This window comes from Cyanistes caeruleus, chromosome 2, assembly GCF_971803275.1.
Source record: "Cyanistes caeruleus chromosome 2, bCyaCae1.hap1.1, whole genome shotgun sequence".
Lineage (NCBI taxonomy): Eukaryota > Metazoa > Chordata > Aves > Passeriformes > Paridae > Cyanistes > Cyanistes caeruleus.
The window spans coordinates 80,021,358-80,042,125 of record NC_141702.1 but is presented as its reverse complement, the minus strand read 5'-3'; the positions used below and the strand labels follow the sequence as shown (position 1 = coordinate 80,042,125).

The following is a 20,768-nucleotide window of genomic DNA, read 5'->3' as shown; positions in this document are numbered from 1 at the left end:
GCCATCTTGGAAAAGGGGAATATAGGATTCCTATATATGAAATTCCTTGTCTTCCTTTTAATCAATGTTGCAGCAAGAAAAAAAAAGAAACCCTGAAAAAACCCAACCCAAATCAAATCAGTAAACCACAAACCTCTAAAAAAAACCAACCAAAAAACCACAATACCCCCACAACCCTATAAAACAAACAAACAGCAAAAGCAAACAAACAGAATTTCTCACTGTTTGTCAGGCTGTCTGTTCCAGATAGCTATAGCTGTGTGTCCAGCCCTATATGGCCATAGATAAAGGACAAAACCCACAACTGGAAGAGTGAAGTGGGAGATGTGTATTGGTAAGTTAGGTCATGACACTATCTGATCTGAAGAACATTATTGTTACCGTGGTCATCTTCTCTGTGAGGATATTGGTTAAACACTGAATAGTTTATTTACTGATGGAGAGGATGCAAAGAAGTGTAGTCAACAAACAAATACACTGAGATATGTGACATTTGAGGGCAGATTTTCTCTTTACCTGGCTATATGGAAGTTGATCATTTAGGCTTTTATTTATCATAGTTGGTACCTCAACTGCTGTGACTGCCTAGATTCAGGCCTTGTCTGCATACTACTGGAATTTTCTGAGCTAGTTTTAGGAAAAAAATATATTGGTCATTTTCTAAAGCTGAACTTACTAAGATTTGCAGTACTTTTGAGGAAATTGTGTGCAATGATTTCCTGCAGTGCTCTCATGAGAGCCCACCTGTAGTGCTGTGTCCAGTTCTGGGGTCCCCAGCACAGGAAGAGCATGAACCTGTTGGAGCAAGTCCAGAGGAGGAACTGCTAGATGATCAGAGGGCTGAAACACCTCTCTTGTAAGGAAATGGTGAGAATTTGGGTTGTTAAGCTTGGAGAAGAGAGGGCTCCAGGCTGACCTTAATTACATTATTTCAGTACCTGAAGGAGACCTAAAAGAAAACTGGTGAGGAACTGTTTACAATGGCAGGTAGTGACAGAACAAGGGAAATTTACTTCAAACTGAGAGTAGGTTTAGATTTGGATATTAGGAAGAAATTATTCATTGTGAGGATAATGAGACACTTGAACAGGTTGCCCAGAGAAATTGTGGATATCCCATCCTATAGTTATCCAAAGCCAGATTGGAAGGGACTTTAAGCAGTGTGGTCTAATGGAAAATGACCCTGCCCACGACAGGGAAGTTGGAAGTAGATAATCTTCAAAGTCCCTTCCAATCCAGGCCCACTTTATAATTCTGTGATTATTGAAGAAAAATTGCTGTTTGTATTTTCTGTTTTTTGTGGGTCCCATTTGTTACATAGACAAAGGTGACTGAAATTGCTTTGTGGTTTTCCCCTTAATGCTTAACTGGTTTTGAAGCAGCATAGGAAAGAAACCCTAAACCTGGCATAGCATCACAGAAATATGAGTTGTAAGGAGAAAAAAACTTTGTCAACAAATATGTGTGCTCAGATATTGTTATGCAGAAGGAAGATGTCATTATAACATCTCTGTTACTACAGTGCTGTAGTCTGTCAAGTGTGTTGTTCAGTGACACCAATACTGTGAGCTGGGTGGGAAGGACTTGGAGATGGGAGGCTTGGAGTAGCTTTTCCAGCTGTGGTATCTTGGATAAAGTTGTTTCATATTACTGTAGCTAGCAATGGGCCTGACCTTGGTGTAGGTTGAGATGAAATAAGGGCAGAGAATCACATAAATTTTTAAACTTTCCTTGGGAGTAGAGAGGGTTGGTTTTATTCTTTGTAAATGAACACAGCAGCTATAGGGGGATACTTAGTAAATTAACACTAGTTCAGTTTTAATCTTAATGACTCAAATTCATATTTAACAAGCCAGTGGTATTTTTTGTAGGAGAGCAAAAGTTGAGGTACATAAGCAGGAAATATTGGCTGCAACCATTTCAGTGGTAAGATGGTAATGAAATGCCAGCAGTTAATTCAGACCATGTTCAGTATAATTAGCCTGTTAATAAAAACTTTGTGTGAAAAGCTTTGTGTATCTCAGTAATAAATATAAGTGCAGATGAATTGTAGGTGATGATCAAGGTGAGGAGGAGTTACAGATTTGATCTGGGCTATGTGAAAATGTTGGAACTCCCCAAAAATTATTTCAAACAAAAGAAGTCGGACAAAAAATGCACATGGTGGTATGCAGCATGGAAAGCTGAAACACTGGAGTGTTCACTCAGTGAATAGCTGGGTAACTACTTTTAGGGGTCAGAGTCAAGCACAAACAAAATGCTGTGGATGATGAAATAATAGAGAAAACACATGTTGGTCAGTCATGGCAGAAATAAAACACTGGTAATGGAGCTATTCGTTGTCATGGATATTGTGGAAAGAAATGCCTGCCGACAGTGCTGTTTACACGTGGGATGTATATGAGATACCCTCCTGCTTGGTTATTGGAATTATTGCAAGCTGGAAGGGAGGGGTGAGTGTGAGACCAAAAAAAATACTCTGAAACTTTTGAGGGAAGGGATAAAGATGAAGTACTAGAGAAAAAAGGCATAGTAATAACTAAAAGTTAGGTATTCTGTGAGAATTTGTAGACTTGCTACATATGATGTGCACAATTTTATAGACTAGGAAAGATGAATCTAGTTGAAAGTGAGAGAGAGGAGATGACTATCAGTAGCATAGAGAGAGTAGGTGTTTGTTAAGTAATACTTCAAATCATTTTGTTGAAAGCTTGTCTTCTCAAGTTTCATTTCATAAGGAAAGATAAAGGAGTTCTTCCATATGGAATTAGTAAAAACACTGCTTTAGCTCTCCTACTGTATACCTGCATTACTCCCTTTTTAAATGGAATTCATGCTTTAAGCTTGATAGGCTAGTGTGTCTTGTGGAAAGTGTTTTAAACTGCTTTCACAGTGCATCCAGGCACAGAACAATTACAACATAATTTAGCTGCTGTGTGGGAAACAATAGTGGTGTGCATTAGGTCAAGTTAGTGACAATGTAGTTCTCTCAAAGCCTGTAGTGTTGTGGCACTCACTGCTACCGTTCCTATCAGTGCTAGCCAGCATCCTCAGTCTTAAACCGTTCTCTTACAAAGGTAAAGCAACATTTTATTCAAGTCTTTGATGATAACTTATGATGATGTCCTTCTCAGTTATTTACAGGTCTGAGAGCTCCTGCACGTGGTTTATTGCTGTTTGGCCCGCCAGGAAATGGGAAGACAATGTTGGTGAGAAAATTACTTCATGATGAGTTGGTGGGCTTAAAATGTAACCACAGGGGGTGGCTTTCAGTTTGGGGCTTGGACTAATAAACTGTACATTCTTACAGACTGCGTATTAGAGAGTCATTTTATATATAAAAACACAAAATTGTTCTTAACTCTGAATTTTATGGAGGGAATTGCTAAACTATTCTCTCTTTAATTATTTTCATTATGACAAATAATATTTTAAAACTTTAACCAGCAAGTCCAGGTTTCATTTTCATAGAGAGCAAAAGGAAGTGGGTTAATTGTTTTGTACAGCAGTGATTAATCAGAAATTATCTGCTTTATATGAAGCATACTAGAAGTACCTTTTGGAAATGGGGAGGGAGCACAGTAGCAAAGAAGAGGGTTGTCTCACTTGCACACTGCTGTGCAAAGAATGTAAGGGCTGCCTAGCTGCAACTTTTTTCTCAGCCTGGTGTGCTAGATCCAGGGAACTGGAGCTCCATGGCTGTGCATCAGCCAGGGAGCATCAAGTGTCCTGATGCAGCTGAGCCGGGCACATCGTCCTGATCACATGGTGTGGCTGCAGCTGCACACTCTGCTGACACTGGAGCTGGATCAGCTCTGAAGTGCAGGAGTGTGAATGTAGAGCAGCTCATGTAGGGCTCATCTGTTATGTGTGACATACTGGAATATAATTGCTAATCACTAAAATTAGACTCTATAACCAGGGAATCATAATTTCTTGAATGTGGTGAAACTGTTAAAGAAGAGGGTACTCTGAATGAGCGTTCCAGCTGATTATTTTCCCTAGTTTTCCTCTGAAAACAGCTTTTGCATAGATGAAGGAGGAGAAAAAACACCATAATTTTTTATGTGATTTGATCCAACTGATGCCTTAAATTACTGCCCTAAGTTAGTTAAAATTGGCTTAAATGTCTATTCAGGATAAATTGAAAGGAAATGGAGACTTATTCTTCTGAAAGCAAGTTGTAGTTGGCTATGGAGCTAATAGGATTAGAGAAGTCTATGGGAGTCTGGAAATTTCTCTATTGGTTTGACTGCATAGCCATTCTCATTTGTAAGTGGCCTGGGCAGAAGTTTTCCATAACATTTTTACAAGGTGCTCCCTTTCAGAACTGTCTATCAGGACATGAGTAGTCACTACAGATGCAGAGAACTATCTTCAACATGATAGTTCTTAAAAGTACTTTGGTTTTTCCCGCTTTCCTAGGCCAAAGCAGTTGCTGCAGAATCAAATGCTACTTTCTTTAACATCAGCGCAGCGAGCCTGACTTCAAAATATGTAAGTAGTAGCTGGAAAATACAATGATTTGAAAACACCCATGCTTTAATTAGGGCTTAAGAAAGCCAGAGACTTCTGAGGAGTCCTTGGTGAACTGATAGCCTATAATGAAGGTAGTTTTTAAAAAGTGACTTGTGAACTAAAATTTTTGTTTTGTATTTGTGATAAGTCAATATCAAAGGTTTTTTCAGCTCAGCAGTGGCTCTGGCAGTAATGCAGATGACTGGTTGTGGGGTTTTTCATCTTTAAAAATTGAATTAGTTTGGTCCCAGGTCTCTTTCACTCTGGTAATTTAGGCACCAAAAAATCTCTTGACAGTTAACTCAGTTGTGAATAGTAAGAGAAGTTACAGTGTTTCTTTTAGGATGTAAACAGTACAGTTGTATGTACTGAAGCAGTGATAGTCTGAATATGTATAAATGGACTGAGTGTGGTTGGTTACCAACAGGATTTTCTGTAGGTCCTTCTTTTAGCTGTCTTGTAAAAATTTTTAACCCCCTATAAAATCAGTTTATTGTTATTTTAGGTGGGTGAAGGAGAGAAACTGGTGCGTGCTCTATTTGCAGTAGCCCGAGAACTTCAACCTTCTATAATTTTTATTGGTAAGACCTTAGGTGTTAACTTCTATTTACTTCCTTAAATAATCTTACTTACCAAAGATTAATAAGTAATTAACTATTGGAATAGTTGGGTAAACTTCTTTTGAGAATTCTGCAGCTCAGGACAACTGTGTCAGATATGACCTGCCAGCCAATCAGTAGTTCATAAAAAGAATGTTGGATCATTGTTACGTTATTTAGTTGGTGGTAATAATAGGAAGAGGTCTCAAAAAGAAAAATACTGTACTGCCTTCACTGATTAAGTCCATTAAACTTCAAACATGAAAATGTATTTTGGTTGTCCTGAGTAGCAATTTGTCATCAGAAAGACTTTTTTTTCCTTCTTCTTTTTTCCTTCTTCTTTTTTCCTTCTTCTTTTTTCCTTCTTTTTTCCTTCTTCTTTTTTCCTTCTTCTTTTTTCCTTCTTCTTTTTTCCTCCTTCTTTTTTCCTCCTTCTTTTTTCCTCCTTCTTTTTTCCTCCTTCTTTTTTCCTCCTTCTTTTTTCCTCCTTCTTTTTTCCTCCTTCTTTTTTCCTCCTTCTTTTTTCCTCCTTCTTTTTTCCTCCTTCTTTTTTCCTCCTTCTTTTTTCCTCCTTCTTTTTTCCTCCTTCTTTTTTCCTCCTTCTTTTTTCCTCCTTCTTTTTTCCTCCTTCTTTTTTCCTCCTTCTTTTTTCCTCCTTCTTTTTTCCTCCTTCTTTTTTCCTCCTTCTTTTTTCCTCCTTCTTTTTTCCTCCTTCTTTTTTCCTCCTTCTTTTTTCCTCCTTCTTTTTTCCTCCTTCTTTTTTCCTCCTTCTTTTTTCCTCCTTCTTTTTTCCTCCTTCTTTTTTCCTCCTTCTTTTTTCCTCCTTCTTTTTTCCTCCTTCTTTTTTCCTCCTTCTTTTTTCCTCCTTCTTTTTTCCTCCTTCTTTTTTCCTCCTTCTTTTTTCCTCCTTCTTTTTTCCTCCTTCTTTTTTCCTCCTTCTTTTTTCCTCCTTCTTTTTTCCTCCTTCTTTTTTCCTCCTTCTTTTTTCCTCCTTCTTTTTTCCTCCTTCTTTTTTCCTCCTTCTTTTTTCCTCCTTCTTTTTTCCTCCTTCTTTTTTCCTCCTTCTTTTTTCCTCCTTCTTTTTTCCTCCTTCTTTTTTCCTCCTTCTTTTTTCCTCCTTCTTTTTTCCTCCTTCTTTTTTCCTCCTTCTTTTTTCCTCCTTCTTTTTTCCTCCTTCTTTTTTCCTCCTTCTTTTTTCCTCCTTCTTTTTTCCTCCTTCTTTTTTCCTCCTTCTTTTTTCCTCCTTCTTTTTTCCTCCTTCTTTTTTCCTCCTTCTTTTTTCCTCCTTCTTTTTTCCTCCTTCTTTTTTCCTCCTTCTTTTTTCCTCCTTCTTTTTTCCTCCTTCTTTTTTCCTTCTTTTTCTTTTTTTCCTCCTTTTTTTTTTTCTTTTCCCCCTCTAATCTGTGCTTGGCCTTACCTATTCAAAGGCCAACACATCACGCAAGTTTTTAAACTTTGCTAAAAACTGTCTGTCTCCTAAAGAATAATGATCTGGTCTTTTAATGGAGCCCTATATTAGCAAAGGAGCTTAGGCAAATACAAAGCCTTTGATGTTGTATGTTTAATTAAGATGTATTTCTTTGTTTTTTAGATGAAGTTGATAGCCTTTTGTGTGAAAGACGAGAAGGTGAACATGATGCTAGCAGGCGTCTAAAAACAGAATTTTTAATAGAATTTGATGGTGTAAGTATTTAATCTTGGTGTGGTTTGATTTAGCTAAATTGGCTAATGTAGTGGGTGCCAGTACAACCTATAGGTGAATTACAAACGGTTTGGCTGCTAGGGCTTAGCTCAGTCTCCCTCCCACCTCACCAAAACTGGCAAACAGCTTTTTTTGGTGGTTCTTAATTTTCTACCTGCTTACTGTGTTATTCTTTATTCTGGAAGATGCAGTTTGGACTAAAAAGTAACGCTCTGGAGATGAGCTTTAATGCTGTGTTGTAAGATTGTGGACAGAAAAGAAAGGATAACAGATGGCAGTAGTAAAGGAGCTGTGAAGACAACTGTTCTTACAGGGCAAGAGGGACATTTGAGGGTCATGGAGAGTTGAATCCATGTTTGCAATTGCATGGCTTAATGAATCACTTCTCTTTATTCTGGCAAAGCAAAGCAGGATTAAATGGCTTTTAAATAGTTTTTGGTTTCAAAGGAATGTGTCACAAGAATACACTGTCAAGGGGTGAGACTTGAGGGATGAGAGTTTCAAACAGATTAGTTTGGATTATATATATACATATACATACATATATATATGTATCTACCATATACATAGCTCTCACATATCAGAAAGATTCATTTCTGTGTTAGTACACCTTTCATTGAACTAGCTTTTTTCTTGGCATCATAAGCTAGAGAAGACAGAATCCAGTAACAAGTATTTAATGGCATGAATGCTATACCCAGGAAGAGGAACTGGATTTGATAGTGGGACACACATACAAAAAAGTATCCGAATATTCTTCTGTCACAGCACTGTTCTTGTATTGAATAATTTTAGTTTGTGTTCCATTAGCACAGTGGAATATTGCTACATTGGTGAGGCAGTAATAATGAGGTACAGGAAGAGCAGATAACAACATGGAGAGACAGCAAGGTTTGGAAAAACTCCAAAATGGATGAACCAGGACAAATAATGTCGATATGGACAAATAAGACAGTGATGTACAGAAATTATTACACACATACAGAGTTATCCCTTAAAATGGAAAAGGAAAAATAAGCATAACACGAAATTTGCTGATTTGATATTTAAGGTATGACTATGTCATACAGTATTTTTGGGGAACATGGTAAGGTAGCAGGGAATCTAAACCTATGAAGAATTGAATGCTAAGTGAATAATTATGTCCCTGATAGCCCAGTGTTTTGTCTGAAGTTTGGGAGCTCTAAGTCTCTATATTCTTGGGTATAAAATTAGTGAATTGGGAAGGAAATTGCTGTGTCTTTCTGCTATTAGGATTATTTTATAGCCTACTTTGATTACTGGATTCATGCAAGGCCTGTGTTAGATAGATCTCTGTTCTGATTTTGTAGTTATGGCTATACTTTAAAGTTTTCATTCTCACCTTAACTTCAAAATGATGTTTGGTATTAAAACTCCAAAACAGCAGAAAGTCTCTGGCTTTTTAAACATAATTATCTCCTGGTGACTAAACTTATGAGTGGCTTTTACAGTTTTATAGTCTTACTTTTTTCCAGAAAGACTTTTTTTGGGTTTTTTTTCCCAACCTTTTCCTGGTTTGACTTTACATTTATCTGAGGAATATTTTAAACCTACTTTAATGGAAAAAAAAACAAAAAACAAAACATGTACATATATATATTAAGATCCCATCAGTGTGCTGAATACATGGCAAGTCTCTAAGTGGTTTTGTTGTATTTCTGCTTAATGTAGACTGTGTAAACTGAAAGCCGTGTTGCCTTCTAACATTGTATAGGTGCAGTCTTCTGGAGAGGATAGAATACTTGTGATGGGAGCAACAAACAGGCCTCAGGAGCTTGATGATGCTGTTCTCAGGTACTGAAGTGTCTCTTTTTTCTGAATATAAGTAAGATGATATTCATTATGAAGAACAGGTTTTGCCTAGCAACTTGGTGAAGTTTTGTAATAAGTAAAAGCTGTTCAGCAAGGCTAAACTATTTAACCTCTCGAAGAGGGGCTTTACCCTTTTCTTTTGAGATGCCTCTGCACAATCATGATGGTCTTGGAATTGTCTGAAACAGTAGTACCTGTTGAGAACAAGTCAGTGTTTTTTAAATTTCTTGGACTTAATATTTTACTTTTTAGTTACTTGGCTCTTAATGCCAGAATAAAGGAGAAAATTTGAAAAGTATTCTAGATTGAGCAGAGATCCAGTATTACTTCTCTGTGAATATTGTCTTCTGACATCCCATGCAATTACAGATCTTTCTGTAGATTTGCCTTAGGACTTTTTTGTTAAAAGTACTCATACTTTATTCCCCTTTCATTCTTGATTGAGGAAAATAGATGTGTCAGCACTGCCTGAAGAAATTATTCCAAAGACGTCTGTGTAAAAATTAAGAGATGCTTCATTTCATTGCTGGTAGTCACTGGTATTTCTACCTTTAGATTGTTTCCCCTCTGGGAGGAGTCTTGTAACTTCAGATAAGTGTAGGTTAGCACCAGCCACTGTACATATTTTTTGTTTGGTTGTTGTTGGATTTTTCAAAATCTCCAGTTCTGCTTCCTAGAACTTGATTGCAAAAGTGAAAGTTCGTCACTTAAACAAATCAAATGAAGGATTTGTATGTGCTAAATAGTTACATAATAGTGTGAACAATGTATACATGTTTGGGTTTTTTTTCCAGACGATTCACCAAACGGGTATATGTGTCTTTACCAAACGAAGAAGTAAGTATTGTTTTCCACTCATATTTTTCAGACACTTAGAGGCAACTTTTAACTTAGCCTTGATGATAACAATTCTGTGAACTAACCTCTGGCTCACCTTGACCATATACACTGTGCATTAGTTTTAAGTTTTTTGCCCCCTTTTTTTTTTTTTTGCACTCACACTAGCAGTGAATCTGGTGGTAGCTACTCAGTATTTCTTGACTACTAGTCAAGAACTACTAGTTCCTTACAGACTGGCAGACATGGGCAAGTCTGAAGTAGGACTTAGAGGGGCATGTTTGTTTCACTGAAGGAGAGTGTTTTATTGCAAAAGATAATTTTCCTAATGTTTTTCAGCTCAACAGGAGATCAGTACTTTTGATGAAGATTCTGATGACTTATTCTTGATACTAGTAGTTAGGATCTTGATCTTGTTTTTACCCAGTCCTTATCTCTGCTCCTGAATAGATGATACTGTACAGTTTAATTGCACAATCACTATAGGCAAGTTCAAACTGGTGAAGCACAAAAGCAAAACTGACAAAAGCATAGTTCTATTCTTGAAACACAATTTTAAGCGTTCCGTGAAAACGAGTTTTACATCTGATAATTTTATCTTCTTTTCAGACAAGATTGATTTTGCTAAAAAATCTTCTAAGCAAGCAAGGAAGTCCATTAACTCAAAAAGAGTTGGCTCAACTAGCTAGGTAAGTATTTTGTAACCATACTAAATAAATGTATTCCTCTATTGCTTTCATTCAGACTGTTTACTTCATTCAAAATGTAGCTAATGTAAATCATCTGACAGCGACAGCATGAAATGCATGCATTTGGGGAAGATGGTTCCCTGTCAGGCTGTCTAAAAGTGTTTTTATATATACATATATAGGATACACCCAGTCAGGTTTCTGTTGTTGAAACATGCCTTTCCTTTGAGGAGGAGGGAGGAGGATGCTTCTTTCCACCCATCCCTCAAGGAGTCCAGCTCTCCTCCCTTATGCAAAAAGATAGTGTCAGTTTTGCACTTGGCATTCATTTCAAATAAAAGGCAAGGTCTCTTTGCTGGTGCCTCGTTAGGCTTGTTGAATGTATTACCGACATAGCAGAGCAAACACTGGGTAATTTTAGATTCTTTGCACTTTCAGATTTGATTGGGAAAATGTTATTTTTACCTCCTGTTATGGAATGGAGTTGTTTTATGTTTCTTATCATTGAGATTGACACAGTACTGCTGTTAGTCACCTAAATCTAATAATGGGTGTGAAGGAGATTAGACTAAAAAGCAGGCAAGGCAGGAAGGAGTGAAAACAGAGCACGAAATAGCAGAGATATGCAGGTGGATATACTTCAGTCTTTTTCTCTTTGTGACAGTACAGCAGAGGTTAGCACAGTCTTGGATGCAGCGTTTGTCAGCTTCTTGGTAATGTTGCAGAAATTGATGTGTAATCCAACTGAGCACATTCCGTGTTAGCTCAGGCCACATTTAGGCTGCAATAGTAGCTAACTGGAGGAAAAACCACAGTCAGTGTCTGGTATTCTAACTGCAAATACAAGAACCAAATTACAAATGCAACTTGAGTGCACCTTTTTTAAAGGGTTTAGAGAAAATATAGAAGTTGAGCATCCTGCCTGCTTCTTTTTCCATCTTTGTTTTGAAAGATAGAAATATTTAACCTCTGTTATGATTTTATGTTGCTTTGCTTCTCTATAAACTTTATCTATAAACTGTAACAGACTTCATGATCTCCATGAGACTAAGCTCTTGTTACTGCAGCTAGCCACTGCTCTACAAGGGTTGTGGTTTTGTTTTTCAACTTTCCTTTAGGTAACCTGTACTACTTATTTTCACTTATGTTGGCATTTTGTATTGATGGCTTCCTGGTTCAGTTGAGGCCTTTAATTCTCCAAAGTATTTCATTGGTTAACATGGATATTAAGTCTAATTCTGGAACAGCTCCCACAGAGTTTGGCTTCCTGGTTTGGTTTTTTTTTTTTTTTACTTCCTACCTTGTAGTTCTGAGGATTTGGATGATCTGCTGTCTTTATAAAACAAACAAACATACCCTAGTGGGTAGTCGAATTTACCTTCCTTTCAGTTCACTTTGTATCATGTTAAACACGTGGTACTGGTTTCTCTCATTTTACTGATTGGATTGAAAAAGTACAGGACACTTGAGGTTTTGGTTTTATGGTAATTGACAAATGTTGATAAACTGCAGAATTGATAAATGTTGATAAACTACAGAATTCTCCTAACAGATAGTAAATGTGCTTGGGATCAGTTTTGTCTACAAATCCTAGTTGCTACTTTTTTTTTTTCCTAGAGTGTTATTTGGGACTTGAGTATCTGTGCTTTGAATTTAATCTGTGAAAGATCACTTACAGTGAAATATAGATCACTTACAGTGAATGCACTTCTGATTTATTAAACTTGCAAAATAACAAGTAATAACAAATAACAATTAAAGTAATACTTCTTCTGATTAACATTTTGATTATCTGATATTAAATTGATGTGGTTTGAAGCAGGTTTTCAGTTTTTTTCCTTCTTTCTTGACCCCACTTTTTCCTTTGACAAAGAATGACAGATGGATACTCTGGAAGTGACCTAACTGCATTAGCAAAGGATGCAGCACTAGGCCCCATTCGAGGTAAGCTGCAGAGATTTTTATTGAGGTTTTGACATTAGAGATATATTTTCTTTATCTTTATAACTCTCAAACCTCTGAAATTTAACTTTTTACATTAGATTTTAGTCTGTTCCTCATAACAGCATCTTTATAAGATTTATTTACACAAAATCCTTCAGCATCTCACCATGTGAAGCAGAAAATTTTTGTCATTGGAGAAAAGCAGTGTGAAGTGTTTCTCACTGATTTGTGGGGTTTTTAACTAATGTCTTTCTGATGCTGGTGTCAGTTCTGTTGTAGCTAAATTAACTACTTGAATAGCAATTGCTGATTGCATTACTTGTCTTTATAAATGGGTCAAATCTCTTTCAAGTCTAAGGGAAGGAAAACTGAAACAAGCAATTTTATGGGGTTTTTCTAGTAACAGTTTGAATGGCATAGCTTTTTGTATTTTTAACTCTTAATGTTGAATTGTGATCCAGATGACAGCTGTGAATGAACTAGAGTTTTACTTATATTTGTTCTTTATCTGACATGTCCAACTAGGAAAAAAACACAGTTTTACTGTGAATACTTTTTTCCAACACCTCCTCTTATTTTTTCATTTAACTAGTTAATTATGTGTCCAGTACCCCCATCTGAGGAAACTGATCTTGTTTAGTGGAGATCAGTAGCAGGATTTTTGTATAGAAAAGATTGTGAAGATTTGGTGTTAGTGTCCTGTTTGTAGATGTATTGTCCTACTTGACAGACAGGGTACTTAAGGCAGGCAGAGCAGAAATGTTCTGTAATATCAGCCTATTATGTGTAAATAAAAATTGTTGCAACTCTCTTAAATTATTTGTAGGGAGGAGAAGTATGTTCATGTTTTGTGGGTGTGTTTGTGTTACTACTTTTAAAATCTTGTAACATGCATTTTTGCCAGTGCAGTATCTCTTTTGAAAGCAGCTGTTGGAATGTAGTGTTTTTTACCCACTTTCTTTCAGCTGCTGGATTTGTAAAGCACATCTTTCACAATCCTGCATAATAATAACCTGTTTTCCTGGGAAACAACTGCATTAAATGGCTCTAATAAGAGACATCATGTCTCCTAAGACTTTGAATATATTTATTTAGAGTGGTGGAATTAATAATGTATGCATTTAGGTATGCAGGCTTTACTTCACACGCAAGTCCATCTCAAGAAGAGACCATGTAACATGGTGCAACATATTTCTTTGACTTGCTTCTGTACTCCATATAAAACAATATATTTTTGAAAATGTTGTGTGATACAATCCTTGCCAATCCTGCCTAGATTCTTTTTCTTGTACCTTTGTAGCAAAATGTTTGCTGTTACTTGTTGATACCATGAGAGCACTGTGAGTTTAAAAAAAACCCAAAAAACAATTTGGTGAATGATACAAGAATGTTTAGATCCCACCAGTGCAGCACAGGGCAAGAAGCATTCTGATGTGCCCTGCTGGATTTTATTTCAGTGTTCTTGGCTGACTGTACCTTCTGTTTCTTGAAATTTAGTAGGGAGGTTGTGGATACCACAAATAATATGGGGGAAGATAGCTCTGTTGGCTTGTGTGCTATTTTCCATACTTTAGAAGAAGGAATAATTCTGCTACTACTCTGTGCTGCATCTGCAGCAACTGAATGTAGGAGCATCCTGTTTGAGGAGGAGCTGATAAATAGGGAAGAAGGAGGTAAAAAAACCATGTACATTTCTATACAGGAGACTGTTGAGGCAGAAAGGTATAATTTTTAGCTGCAGGGGTTTTTTTCTCAGAATAGAAGTGCTTTTAACATGTTTTAGTTGTCAGAAGTGATGGAAGTTTTCTTACGAAACTTGCCCATTTATCTTTTGTTTTCACAGAATTAAAACCAGAACAGGTGAAGAATATGTCTGCCAGTGAGGTAAGCTGTTCTAGCAGCTGTATTTTCTCATTCAAATAGTATGTTTTCTCACTAGAAACATTTAAGGTCCCTTTTTTATGTGTATTGTCATACAAAATATGATAATTTTGCGGGGTATTATCCCTTCTAATCACTTCCTCATTAAAGAAAATTCTTTAGAAATAGAGATTGAGAAGATGTGTCCTCAGATGTCTGAGGTTCATGGGTAGTTTGTTGGCTTTCAAGGCTTTCAGAGCACTTCTTTTTTTTGTTAGTATGTCTATTGTTCTTCATTTCAGCTGACTGTCCTATCTTTTCCTTCACACTGAACTGCAGTATTTGCTACCTAGCTGATGAAGTCAGAGGCCTGGCTTTTATTTTCTCAGTGTTATTTCCCAAGAACAGAAGTATTACATGAAATTACTTCTACCCCCTCCACCCCATCTTTATGTAAGGCAGGTTTACTTAGGGAGAACCTAAAACAGATTTGTGCATGTATAATACTTGCATTCATTCACATGGACCGTCATAAAGAAAAAGATTATGCTCTTGACCACAAACTGCAGCTGTAAACATCAAAAGAAAAAAAAAAAGCAATTGGTTCTGTGTACAAAAGTTTCTCTTCAGGTATATGTACAGGTGTTACACAGGGGAAGATGAGGCAAAACTTAATTTCTCAGTTCCTTTTTGTGTTTGGCCTGAGGTGGCAGCTAAAGCTGTAAGCTGGAAGGAAGGATTTGTTGCAGGAGGGTAAGAGAATCTGTGCTAATTTGTTATGATGTCCTCATGTGCACAAGCTCACACCACCTACTGAAACAGGAAGTAATGACACAGTCTCATGAGCTATTTAGTAACAAGGCAGATCTTGCTATTATCGAGTGTTAGTTTATTACAAATGGTAAATACTGGTGTTCTTAGATGACAAGACTCTTGCATCAGGTTACAGAATAGTAGAACACCCTGGTTTGGAAGGAAGCTCAAAGGATCACATGGTTCATCCTTTTATGGGAAAGGGAACTTAAATGAGATTATTTAGCGCCCTGCCCAGTTGTATCTTCAAAACCTGCAGCAATGGAGACTCTACCACATTCTTGGGGGTTGTTGCAGTGAATGACTGCTCTCACTGTAAAAAAACCTTGTTCTTACATCAAGATGCAGCACTTGTAGAATGTGTTTTGTTAAAAGTGAATACTCAAGTACTTCTTGAATAAACCAAAGTAAATAAACCACTTGTGACCCTGATGTCTTTCATGTTCTGTTTAGATGAGAAACATCAAACTGTCGGATTTCACAGAATCTTTGAAGAAGATAAAACGCAGTTTGAGCCCTCAGACCCTGGAAGCGTACATTCGCTGGAACAAGGACTTTGGAGATACCACAGTGTGAGACACTACTTGAAGTGAAACAGTGCTGCCTGGGGAGCAGATGGTGCAGATGACTGGGAAGCAGCCAGAGTTTACAGGACTTTACAGATATTTAAGTATCTGCATTAAAACTTGAGATTAAGAGAAAATTACACAATGTGAAATGTGTTCATCAAAGTCTCCTTGCCATTTAGTGAGGATTTACACACTGTAAGTAAGAGCACAACAGGACTTGAGATAAGATTCCTAGCAATCCAATTCTGGTTTGAACATTAATATATGTATATTGTTTCTGCTACAAGGCTCTGATGACATTGATCATTGGAGGACCTTTCCCTATGTTGTGTGTGGTTTTTTTGTTTTTAATTTTGCCATGACATTAATGAACAATGAACTTGGAACAATGATGTTCAATTGGAGGTTTGTAAACTTCAGTTAATTTTTTTGACTTTTTTATTCTTAATGTGCCAAATAAAACGATTTCCCTGTGCAGAGTGGAAGAACAGCATTGGGGAATTACAATTATTAAAATGTTCAAAGTAGCTGGTCTGTTATTATTTGTCTTTTTGTTTTGTTGTAATGTGACTGAATTGTTCACAGGTTTAAAGAAGACCTTTGATAGCAGAACAGCAAAAAAACCCAACCTTATAAAACCAATTCAAACTGCCTTTTAGAAGAAAAATTACTAAATAAAAGAATAGATTGAGATATTCATTTACTGGCAGTATTTTCTCTTAATGCATTTTGTAATGCTTTCATTAGTAGAATGTTAGATTATGCTTACAGTGTACAACTTGAGCCCAGCTGATGTTTGAGAGAGTAAGTGATGCTAATTGTTGAGTTTCAGAAATGACGTGTTTCTACTCTGTATTTTGGTCTGTTTATGATAATTGAAAGTAAAATTTCCATTGTGATAATTTTTTTTTAATCTCCACATGTAAGCATTAAAATACAAGGCGACATGTTTAATACATGGCACACATTAATGTTTTTATAGCTTTCATATGTTTCGGTTTATATATTAAAGTATGAAACACTCAACTGATCTGCTTTTTTAAAAAGAAACTGCATCTTTGTACAAATACTTGTTTTTATTATATAAATGACAAGCTATTAAAAAAACAAACTCTTAAATGATAGCCTTTAAATACCATAATAAAGGAAAGCATTTTTGCCTTTACTTCCAAAGGCCCAACATCTTGTTTACAAATTCTACACAGATTAAACACAGATGTTTGTAAGGCAAAACACTGGTTCCTTGTTAAAGATGGTTTGTGGGGTGTTGGGGTTTTTTTTGTTTTTTTTGGTTAGTTTGGGGTTTCTTTTTATTACACCTCTCCCGACTTAGTGATACTGCAAAAATGCATATTGTTTACTGTTGTTTTAATGAAATGAGTTGTTGTTTGCTTTTGGTCTTAACAGGAAATTTAATTTTTCATTTAACTTATTTTTTGGAACTACTTACCTGACTATAATTAATATATTATATGTATATATGAAAAAAGAACACAACCCTAGCTGGTAGATAGAGTTGTAGGTATAGTAATACTCTGAGAGGACTGTGCTCACTGTGTGGTATTGAGTACTAAATAGCAGAAACTCTGTCAAACCTTTGAGATTCACATATGCAATATATTTGGGATTTTATTTTATTTTTTTTTTTTTTAAACCAGAGATGCTTTTAACTAATCTTAAGATTAAAAGCAATCAAATGAGAGAAGATTGTGTTCCACTACTATGCCTTTTGAAACAGTCTAACCAAACCACTTCTAGCCTTCTAAGGATAGGACTCTCAAATGTACATCTTATGTAAATGAAAGGTGACTTTGATTCCCCTGATTCTTTTCTGGAGAAATGCGAAAAGATTTCAGATTCTTAAATCTCATGTCTTGCTTTGCCTTAGTTCTGCCTTCAGTAGACCATCTCTGTTGTTGGAGATTCCTGGCTGACTTGATCCATATTTGTAATATTCTTCATAGTGCTAAGCATGAATATTAGCATATTAATACTCTTGTATTAGCATCTGTCAAATAGCTGCAGCTAAGAAAGGGTCTTTGTTTTATTCATAAAGCCTTGGTACACATTCCTTGAGATCCTTTGCAAATGAGAACTTTGAAGATAACACTTCTGGTTTTGAATGTTCCTCAATGATTGTTATAAAGCTCTTGGTTTTGTCCACTTAATTTTGAAGAATATATTGATTATTTATTTCAAATGCATACTCATTGGCATGGGAGATAGGTACCTGAAATGCTGAGGTAGAAGTCCCCATCTCCTAAAGCAGCACCAGTATAGGCAGCACAAAGAGTCAGAATCACCAGCTGCTACATAAAAAGAAAAGGGACCAGCCCTTTCACTAGTTTGTACAACCAGTTCAGGTCAAGAGAATCTGTGTGACTGGTACAGCTGCTTTTGGTCTTCTGTTATGCTTGATTGTTTTCTGCTTAGTGGGTGAACTACAGCCCTATAAATCAGTGCTGGAACAGATGAAAAAGAAGAAAATTTAGTTCTGCAATATGAGTTTGTCCCACAGCTGCTGGATTCTTAGCCCATGGCCAGGTGTTGTTTGGTTTATCAATCTCCTTTAAATTTCTTGTCTTATGCTATTTTCTGACTAGTGTCTTCTGAGAATAATTCTGTTACGCTTAAGCCATTATCTTGCATCTTACTCTGTTTTACATGTACTAAATCCCAGCTCAGTGATTCCATCTCTATGTTGGATTAACTGTCTGTAAGAGGGAAAAACAACCACAACAACAGAAAAAAAATCACCAAACATTCCCTCCCCCATCCCCCCCCCCCAAAAAAAACCACCCCAAACTCTCAAATTACCTGTATTTCCCAAGTCTATACAGAGAGCTTTACAGCTCCATTTTCTATAGAGTTGGGTTATGGTCTAGTACGATATCTTGAATCAGGATAAACAGGACAGCAGCTTGGGTGCTTTTAACCTTTGTGAAACTGCCATTCCATTAGCTCTCTGAACTGGTTTTTTCCTTTTTTTTTTTTCCCCCTTTTTTTTTTTTTTCTGACAATCTGCCCACTGCTAGTGAATGAGCAACTTGACCCACTTTTTTGACATGATTAATAAGCAGCTTGTCTGGCTCTATGCAAGTATGTTTTACTGACTTTAAAGTGTAGCAGTTAGTGGAGGGAGAAAATAAAACCAACCCAAACCTCTTGTGTTTTTCTAACAACCTTCTTCATACATCTTTCTGCTTTTATTAAGCAGGCTTCTGCATTTTATTAATCAGGAGCCACACATTTTGTCTTTCAACATACTGGAAGAATAGTATGTAGATTGCTCTTTCTCCTTAAAATGAGAATTTGTTGTGTGTTATGATGTTCCCTCTACGAATGCTGACTTTTCTGTGGAATACAGCAAACCTGTACAGGTTCTCTGCATATACTAAGATAAAACCAACACAGAATATTAAAGATAAGCCTTAAACTTGGATATTTATGCATGAATAAGTTTCTCTGTCCTTTTAGTTTCTTAGACTTTACAGCATTTAGTGTATCAGAAATAGGCATTGTGCCCCTGAGATGTCTTACCGACTCAAAGCCATTGCTAATACAGTTCTATTGAATATGGCCCTGCAACTCTGTGTAGGTAACAAATGTGATAATAACACTTTAAAGGGATTAAGAATGGGATCTCTAAACTGAGAAGATATGTTATCACTGCACTACTTACAGGCTGTTGCTGGTTTTACTGTTCTGTTCTCTGAAATCTTTTTTAAATTACAGTTTCTATACATATAATTCAATTAACCTGGTGTTGAATAAATAGTATTTTTTTCTATTCCAAACAAGTGGGGTTTAGCACTGCTTGGCACTGCTGTCAGGTCCTTCTTGTGAAATTGAAGTACTTTGTACTGGGAATACTGAAGTCAGACGTGCTGGCAAATAGAACTGAGACATCTGTTCTGCAACTGGAAAGCAACATTCTCCTTGGGGTTTCCTTAATCCTTAAACAAAGTGAGACTTTGTGCCCTAGATTTTCATAGTTCTTTCCTACCCAAGACATGGATGATGCATAGTTGTGCCTAGGACATGCTTCTCTAGCTTCTCCAGTGCTTTAGTGATACTTCTGCATCACTTGGGCAGCTTTGGGAGGTGGACAGTTCTACTGTACCTGACAGATTCATTTTTTGTGGTTGGCCTCAAGCTTTTGGGATGCTTCAAGTTATTGGGGTTTCTGCCAGATATCAGAAATGGAATGAAGAGTAGCAAGCAGGTAGTAATGCAACTAGTTATCTCAGTCATTGTGCTAATTAGAGGCAGTTTTATTATTAGTTACTCTTGAGCTGCTATTTAGTGTTGAAGAATGTTTTACTGACCTATGTGAATTTTCACCTTTAGGATGATCTGCAAACATCCTAAGAGATGGCCAGTTGATCAGCTATTTTCTTTTAGAATTTATTCTTTAATTATAATTTTCAGTATCTTTTCTTTAATTATGATAATTATAATTCCACAGGATGAGGAAGTTAAGCTGTCACTTCCTGCAAATACAAAATCATCTTGTAAAATATGGGGAAATGTGTGTTCTGTTTTTCCTGCTTCTTGTGCAAATCATTAACTGTCTTAGAGTGGAAGCTTCTTACCTTGTCAATAACTACCTCCTGAGTCCAGCAATAATTGGCAAGGTATACACTCCTCTGGTGGATTCAGTATACTGGCTCAACACTGCAGATTCTTCAGTCTGGTCTTCTGATTTGAAAATGCTTGACGTTACTTCTGGAAACTATGGTGATGAACCTTATTTTGCTGTAAGACTCTCCTTGCCTTCATAAGATACACTTCATACAAAAATACTTTCTTCAGAGAAGTGGCTTTGAGGATAAAAAGTCGGTGTTCTTTGTAGTTGGTTAATACAGGTGTAGTTGTCAAAGATGCTGGGGTGTGGCCTCTCAGTTATGCAGGGTTTTCTCCCATTAGAAGTGGGGAAGAAGGTACTTTGTCTAATAGTCGCACGCCTGCCAAAAGGACTGGAAATACAGAAACTGCTTTTGCTACATAATTCCAATTTCTAGTCATATCAAGGGCTAGTCAGTATTTTTCAGAAATCTCTATTAAAGTGATGAAAACCAAAGGTGGAGACAAAACACTGCACCCCACCCCCATAAAATATATTGAATAACTCCAGTCTGGGATGGGATTAATATTTGTATTTTGTTGTTTAGAAGCACTTTTGTTTCATTGTTCTTTTAAGAATGTTTTCTGAAATGTTAAACACCATTTTACTAATAAGCAATGTAAAGAAGCATGACAAGCAGTCACATAGCTTTAGCTCACAATAAAATGTTTCATTTGTCCTGTTATTACTGTTTTCTTGTCTGTTTATCAGATAACACGTCCAAAACGAAAAGCCTTTTCATTAAACTTGAAGCCTATTAAATTGCTGCTGGTTAAA

General features: G+C 36.5%; 1 protein-coding gene across 5 annotated transcripts in view; it reads left to right on the top strand.

Moving 5' to 3' along the window:
• Positions 1-20,676, top strand: part of SPAST (spastin) — a 40,036-nt gene extending 19,360 nt beyond the window's left edge. For all 5 annotated transcript variants that reach the window (XM_023923811.2, XM_023923810.2, XM_086878130.1 and 2 more), the window contains 10 exons: positions 3,135-3,209; positions 4,426-4,497; positions 5,024-5,099; positions 6,709-6,800; positions 8,555-8,634; positions 9,447-9,489; positions 10,099-10,178; positions 12,052-12,122; positions 13,966-14,006; positions 15,249-20,676. In XM_023923811.2, coding sequence (XP_023779579.2) covers positions 3,135-3,209; positions 4,426-4,497; positions 5,024-5,099; positions 6,709-6,800; positions 8,555-8,634; positions 9,447-9,489; positions 10,099-10,178; positions 12,052-12,122; positions 13,966-14,006; positions 15,249-15,371 — 753 coding nt within the window. In that variant the 3' untranslated portion in view covers positions 15,372-20,676. The remainder of the gene's footprint in view (positions 1-3,134; positions 3,210-4,425; positions 4,498-5,023; positions 5,100-6,708; positions 6,801-8,554; positions 8,635-9,446; positions 9,490-10,098; positions 10,179-12,051; positions 12,123-13,965; positions 14,007-15,248) is intronic.
• The last annotated feature ends 92 nt before the right edge of the window (positions 20,677-20,768 follow it).